At 35.3% G+C, this 7869-nt stretch overlaps 1 protein-coding gene across 1 annotated transcript; it reads left to right on the forward strand.

The window, feature by feature from the left end:
- Positions 1 to 4253: 4253 nt before the first annotated feature.
- On the forward strand, positions 4254 to 7639 carry LOC145767330 (uncharacterized). The gene is made up of 3 exons (XM_082579132.1): positions 4254 to 4471; positions 5125 to 5266; positions 5815 to 7639. The coding sequence occupies exons 1-3, from the start codon at positions 4282 to 4284 to the stop codon at positions 6185 to 6187; spliced, it is 705 nt and encodes a 234-aa protein (XP_082435258.1). The 5' UTR covers positions 4254 to 4281; the 3' UTR covers positions 6188 to 7639.
- Positions 7640 to 7869: the final 230 nt, after the last annotated feature.

The following is a 7869-nucleotide window of genomic DNA, read 5'->3' on the forward strand; positions in this document are numbered from 1 at the left end:
CCATTTACTGTACTTTATTACAATGTGATATTTACAATGTGATTACCAAAGCCCACACTAAAAAAAAGCTTGATTCAAGTCTCATTGCCCATCTTCGGAAACGAAGGGCGAACATCATCATTACAATCTGAGCAGTGATGGCAGGATGGAAACTCCAGTCCACGTGAATTCGCATTGGAAATGATTGTCGTTATGCTGTCAACCAACTAGTTCAAACTTTTTTGGATGCAGCACCTTCTTTTGCCAAACATCTGATGATCAAGTAATTTGCGCAGGTAATTTTCGGCAATTTATAGTTTCTTACTGTAACAGGAAAACAAATGCTTTCTTTTAAACCAGCTTGACACTTTGCAGCTTTGCAATGGGGCTGCAACATTCAAATCATCAATGTTTATGGCAACTTGAGACACTCTTGCGGCACACTAGCCGCGGCACATAGCTTGGAAAACTCTGCTCTGGACCGAAAATGCAGTTTTGTTTGCACAGCAAAGTTTTCTTTCCAGTTCTTGTAGCCTATGCTGGGAGGTTAAGCAGAGTTAATGTTTGGTGTTGTAAGATCTCATTGTCCATAGATCTATAGGCCTTTCAAAGCGCACAATATAATTAAAAAAAAAGTCTTGTTCTATCATTTAATTCTTGCAACTGTTTTTATAGCAAAAGGTTTTGGTGTCGGGTAGCAAATACCCATTTTGGGAATCTGGACTTGACTTTCACCACAGCAATCGGCACCGTAAACGCTACCGTTACTGTATCTACCTGTAGCTATTCGAACGCGATATTTTGATCTTTTGAAATGGAAACTTTAACTGTCACATGTTCAATAAAGTAGGCCCCAACTTCGAAAAAAAAAAACAACGGAATGGCAAATACTCTACCATAAGTATCTTTATCAACGCAATATGCTCATAATAATTTCACTGGTATTGGTGTCAATTAACTTGTGTCAGTTCTATTCGCTACCTTTTCTATCTGCAACTTCATTCTCAGGTCAATAGTTTACAATAGTCTTTTGACGACAATATTTCAAAGCAAGCCATTGGTTTCCACAAGGAGTTTTTCCTTTCCATCAACCTGCACTTCTTGTGAAACTTTTCCAAAAAGTGAGGAGGCAGGTTTTTTTGATAAGATATCAACCAAACAATGTGTTATCTGTTAATTCAGGGAGTTGTCTGTGCAAAACGCAAGAGAATAATACAAAATGTTGTTTTGCGGTTTCAGTATGTTTGGTATTCATGTTAGACGACGTCGTTTCAACCTATTTTTAAGAAGTTATCAGATTGAGTTTTCAAATGATGTTGTCAGATAGTAGCTTTAAAGTGATAACCACGTAGGCTGATAGGATCTTTCGCAACTGTTTTTGGAAAAAGGACTAAAAGTACTTGGGAGGAAGTTACTGAGAACGATGTCATGGAAAACGTTATTGAATCTTTTCAGACTTACAACGTTAAAACTCCGTAAAAAAATTGAAGAAAAACCTATTTGATATTTGACAGGATTTTTCTTGTTTGACGGAATGAGGACCTCTTCGACGCAAGTCAGTTTGGTGGAATGGAGCAGACTACCAATCATACCATCCTTGTCTGCTCCAATGCCCAATCTATCTCCCTAACAAAAAAAAACTGGCCTACGCGCACTTGCTGACTCGACAAGAAAATAAACCTGGGACTTCTGCCAATCCTCTTATTTCTGCTTAAACCCGCAGATGTTGAATCAATGCAAAATTGACGGATTTTGCTGCCTTGGAAGGTGTGTGACATAACCTATCGCTTCTCTAGTTCACAAATGACCACATGACTTGAAAGTGTGCCATGCCAGTGTTGTTTTGATTAAAAATTTAAAGACTCTTTATTCTGACGAGACAACCACTCCGTTTTAATGGTTACTAAGCAGCGGAAGGATATTATTTGTACGAGGATGTTTGGTGGTGTAGCTGATGACCGGAATTGAGATCACATCCTGCTTTTAGATTGAACACGTGAGATATCTGAACAAGATTTCAAACATGAGAATTGGCCGATCAGCACGAAATCTTTCAAAAGAAAACGAGTGAAAATTAAAAAACCACAGACTTTGTATTTGCTGCTCTAAACGCTGTCATGCGTAATTATTCACACGAAACAAAAACACCTTTTTAATTGGAATCAGATGGATAAGATGTTTGTAATCTTTTTTCTAAAAGTTTGATTCATTTACTGTTGTCAAGCATAGATTAGGTTTATTAGTCAAGTTGAAATGAAACTAGTGGCAACGACAGGAAAACAATATTTCTCAATAGCATAATTACATTTTAATTGATTGGAAGTGTTCTTTTTCAAGCAAAGTGACAACTAGTGTCTTTTACAGCGCAAAGCTTTTTTGGTGAAAGAAAATAAACCTTAATTTAATCTCACCAAAGCTGCTATAAGTTTCCAGGCATCTGCAAACGTTGAATCAATGTAAAACGGCATTGATTTGCTGCCTGAGTGGAGATCTTTGCCGCGGTAAAAATGGAGAAGCATGAAGTTCGTGTGCAAGTCGAAACGGCGTATTTATAGAAGAGCTAACTTACTCACGTAAACACGCTGAACCGCTTATGCTCTTCGAACCTGGTTGTAGTTTTATTTATTACTACGTTTTTTACGCAAACAATAAGCCAAAGTGGAAAACTAATATATTGAGAAAATTCTAGCATTGAAAGAATCTATCACATATTTCAGAGCTGTCACTAAGTTGAATGTGTTAGGGTTAAACATGTTTGGCATGGGCTATAATGCATCACACAGAGAATGTGGAAGATTCATCAAGTGAATACTAAATTTTTTTGTCTAGCTAATTTTCTGAAATGCTAAATTTACTAAGAAAAAAAAACGAAATTTGAGATTAAATTGAAATGTGTTTAATTATATTTTATAAACAAGCAAAAATGGCAACTCTGAATTGGAGCTCGATGTTTTTATAATAGGCTACCTAGCTTTAAAAATTACGACTCAGTCGCTTCATTGTAAAGTGGACTCAACTCTCAGCATCTTACGTGTAGCTCGTAGCTGCCTGAAATCATATTAAGCAGAAAAGAAAAGAAAAAAAAAAACGGCAGCGTAACACTAAAACAAATTAAATTAAAAAATATAGAGCCAAAAATTGTAGATACTAAACTCACTACAAATTGCAACTTACCTGCAGAAAATTATCACATTAAAACAAATTACTTGCAGAAAATTAAAAATCAATTTTTTTGTCCACACGTGACGAGAAAAAGAATATTCACAGGTGAAAGCGGTTCTTTGTCACGCTTTATATAAGCAAGATCAGTTAAAATTTCTTAATGGTTTCATAAAGCTAATGTCAAAACCATCATAATTTTTCTCGGTTTTCACTACAATGATGACTCTGCTTGAGGCAGGAGTTTTGATATGAAGTGATAAAGTTATCTTTAGACTGCAAATGCATGACCTGTGGCTAAACTAACATAGTTCGCTTCTTGAAAGATTTTGTTATGCTTTTGGGGAAAAAAAGCGTTATTGTTAGAAGTTTGTTACAGAAACTCTGCAAACTTTTTTTGGAAATGACGTAAAATCGTCAGGCTACAAAGTCTGATGTCTGTGTAGTCGAAATCGTTATCTGTACCTACCGCACACCGGACAAGGCATTACTCACGCAATTGTATTTAGAACAATAATCCCAGTTATTAATTTCGACTTTGCCTTCAGTCACAAAACCGGATTTGTTACATTGTTTCAACCAAAAAAAAAGCTACAATCAACGATAAAAATATGAAACTGAGTGAAGAACAATGGTAACTCGTCACACAAGGCCTTTGTGTGATGTTAAAGTTTATCCTGCTCAGTTTTGGGTTACAACAAGGTTAAATTGATAATCATGAATCAAAAAGTTATCAGCGTTGTAAAAGCTTTTTTCTTGTACTTGCCTTTCCCCCGAGGCCATTTCTACGCACTACGCGGCCGTGCCCTTATAAAATGAGAAAATACGTTACGGTTTAAGTAAAGTTTTCAGAATTGTAGCAATAACAAAATGAAATGAAATGGTGGAATTTGAAAACCTCATTAAATTATTATCGAAAGTATAACGAAGAAAATTTTTCTATTGGATCTTGGTTCAACCATTTTAAAGTGTATTGAGCAAAATTTTCAAACCTTGTAAAGATGAAGACTTAATAAACAAAACAAAATCTTGAACTAAAAATTAAACAAATTTGCTTTTTATGAAATGGCAAAAAATTATTCATGCTTTATTTTCATATTTTCATAGGAATAAAAGTTTACAATAAACAAAACAGGTTGAAAAATGAACAAATTGCAAATGTTAGATCTTGGTGCTTGGATTACAATACTCTGTGGGATATTCGTCGACATGGCATGCGCTTACAACAACGAGATGAATTCCTACTTTCCAAAGTTCCAAAGTCGCCACAAACAAAAACACCACCATTTAAGAGCGAGAATAAACGAAGGACTGCCTTTGTTGATTGGTAAAGGTAAGCTGTGATGTAGATTTATTGTAGGCCACTGAAGACACCAATAGTAAGCTAATGACAGTGATAGACATTTGCATTTTCGTAAGGACTTTGGCACTCAGCCTGACCTTTTTTCGAGAGATGTTAGACGCTATTATGACTCTCAAGGTTTGGGAATTATTATTCTGAAAAGCAATAAATTTAATAACTTGATTTTTTTTAAAGATATTGGCGAGTATTTTGGGAGGGAATCGAACCTAAATCCTTTTGGCAATCACACTCACCAATATGTCAAGTAGTTGACAGCCTTGAAAGTGAAAGTATTCTTATTTAGGCATTTGCCTAGTTGGTGATGACTCAGAGAAAATGGGTGGGATCTAGGATGTCAAGGAAGGCAATTTCACTTTTAAGCATTCACTCAGTGTCTTGCCATAGCATATCTCCAAGGTCTCTTAGCAGGTTATACCGTCAACATTTCTTTTGTTTGTCAGAGGATCATGGGCTATATTTTATTCTATGTAGCCTAAATAGTGCCAAGGTAAGAACAGCAATGCAGAATCATTGATGAAGAGACACTAAAAAGTCAAAGAAGACACGTTGGCTCAAACAGTCATCGTTTTAAAGTTCCTCCAAAGCTTTGCGAATGATTTGCTTAATGTGAACTTTTTTCACAGCGAAAGGTGTCGCGTCGATGTCAGACGATTCAACAACCTGCAGATACAGTGGGAATTTATACAAACCTTACCAAAAGTGGGTTGACAGTGATCACTGCAGAGTTTGTGAATGCTTCTCCACCTTCATCGGCTGCTTTCAAGTGTGAGTTAAAATTTAGACACTTCTACAGTATTTTGCCTGGGTTTCTATTTTCAGGCTAAACAATTGACAACTGACATATGAAAGTGATTTTGTTTTGTTGTTGTTTTTTTTGGCTGTTTTTTCGTCAGTAAATCTTTTCTTGTTTTGCTTTTAAAGAAAGCCGGTCCGAGATTATTAACTTTTAATCGTCAATTTGTGGCGTCTTAGTTTCATTGAATCGAATGTAAGGTAACAAGTTGAGAAACTTAAGACTTTTCGGGACGATTTTTTTTGTCCATTTCATGTCAACAAATTAATTTAACAGCTAGGTATCATCCTTAACATCAGAAGGTAACCTAGTAGCCTATACTCACCAGAAGAACTCAAGTCACTTTATTTAACAAATGCCTGGTGAACAGTTCCACTCTGTTTTTAAATTTTGCAATTTTTACCTTGCTTGTGAAAATACAAACGGGAAGACGAAAAATAAGTATTCAAGTATGACGTTGCAACAGGTTTGCGTAACGAAGTCAAATTTCACTAATTAATTGTTTATACTTTTTATTTAGGACGATGACACCTGAATTTTTACCCGAAGGATGCGCGGAAGATCCAGCAGGCAGACACAGCACGGTCAAAAAATTAGGAGCTTGCGTTATTCCTTTGGTAGAAGTCGCTTCCCTTGGAAGAGGAAGAGCACCCGTTGCTTGTAGAGATCGGAAACTTAGAGAGAAATTGACGGGAAAGCGATGGGTTCCAGACCCGCAGAATATCGATGAGTTTGCGATAGCGAAACGTGATTGGGACAGCAATGCGAAGAGGGAAGCGGTGCGTAGCCATCAACATGCCTCACCTCGCGAGAGACTGCTGCGGTTTTTAACAAAATCTGCAAACTTACAACTTCTTGAAGAAATTCTTTCAGAAGAAGCAAAACAATCATAAGAAACGCTAAATTATTTTAATGAATTTATTGTCCATCGTTTCCTGCTGTTTACGCAATAAGACATGTTTGAAGAAAATAACAAAAAATCTATTTTTTTTGTACTAAAAGCTTGTTTTCAAATTGTGAAATGTAAATGTGTTTATACAGCCTAAATCATCATTGCTCTTTTTTTCTCATCAGTCTGAAATAAAAAAAAGAATGAAAACACGAATTTTCAATCTTACTACACATTATTACTGTGTTTCATTTTAATCCTTAGTTAGAAAAAATCCGTTTGGCTTGAATAAATCATATGGGATAAATTCTTCTGGCTAGATTAATAGGTTTGTTGCAATTGTCTGTAAGCTATATTGCGGAAGTAATTGCCGACAAGACCACTGCTAGTAGATGGATGTTTCGTTGTCTATAGATGTCAAACAGGTGAATTTTTAGAGTAGATCACGTAAAAGTGTATATTTTTGTTTATAAAATATTATAGGATATTTTCCAAATTTAAGAACTAGGCCTACTCCAAAGTTACAATTGAATCACACTTAAGTCTTAAAACTTACTCTTTTTTTAAAAGAAACTGTTGCATGGTGTAATTAATCCGATGTTGAAAACTCATAAGCTTTATTAGCTCGAAAATAACTCAAAACGTTGTGTTTATTTAAATTCATTCTGTTGGAAGCCAAGCTTAAACTTCATCAGTTTTATCATTATTATTGTACAGTTTAAGTTGCTATCTTGTCAAAAATTGTGGATAACGTTGACGCTTGAAACTGTAAATTGGAAAAGTTTTGTTTTGTTTGCTGATGTACAATTCATAAAATGAGTTTATTTATTTGTACAGTTTTGTTTCTTTTTTTATGACGTCGCAATTTTAGCAAGATCGAATTGAGTGAAACAGATCGTATCTATCATTAAATATTAAAATGTGATTGGAAGATTTTGATACTTTTTGATACTAAATAATTTAAACAAAGTAGCTGTTAGTTTAAACCTTTAAGTTATCTTTACCAGCGTAAAAGAGTAGTAACATGTATTTTTTACAAAGTCGCTTCATTGTTATTGGTTTTGGAAGGCTGTGGGATCGGTTGTGCTTGCAGGCAGATCTGCACTATACAACCTTTTTTAAACAAAATACTGTAGTTACTGTAGAGTTTTAATGTAGGCCTACGACGGGAAAAATGCTGTGAGGGTTGAGACTTGAGACTCATAAGTCGCCAAGCAAGCAAAATGGCGACCGCAGCTTCCCGAATCAACGACCCCAGCAAGCAAGCTATTGTTATTTATAGATAATAATGTTAACTTTTTGTTGATTAGTCGTCTGACAATGTTTATTGCTCTATTATTATTTCATGGATCACATCCCACCAGCAAAACGAAACTTGCTTGTTTACTGTGCTGTGAAATTTCTGCTTACTCGCCTTTGTTTGTTTGTACGTTTTTGTAGTTTTAATAAACAGAAATTTTTCATTAACGGATGATGCTTGAATTGAATGGAGTTTCGCAGAAACTCGTGAGTGGTTTTCTGCAGAGAGAAATTTTGCATTATTTTCTATGTAAATGAATGCACGGAAATCACACAAGAGTTGAGATAAGAGATTCGTAAAGAAATTTAACCTGCTAAAGTTTTGTGTTTTTAAAGAAATGGAAAGATAAACATTAAGATCTTTATTGTGCAATCAAATCCACAACT

The sequence above is a fragment of the Aplidium turbinatum genome, chromosome 3, assembly GCF_918807975.1.
Source record: "Aplidium turbinatum chromosome 3, kaAplTurb1.1, whole genome shotgun sequence".
Classification (NCBI taxonomy): Eukaryota; Metazoa; Chordata; class Ascidiacea; order Aplousobranchia; family Polyclinidae; genus Aplidium; species Aplidium turbinatum.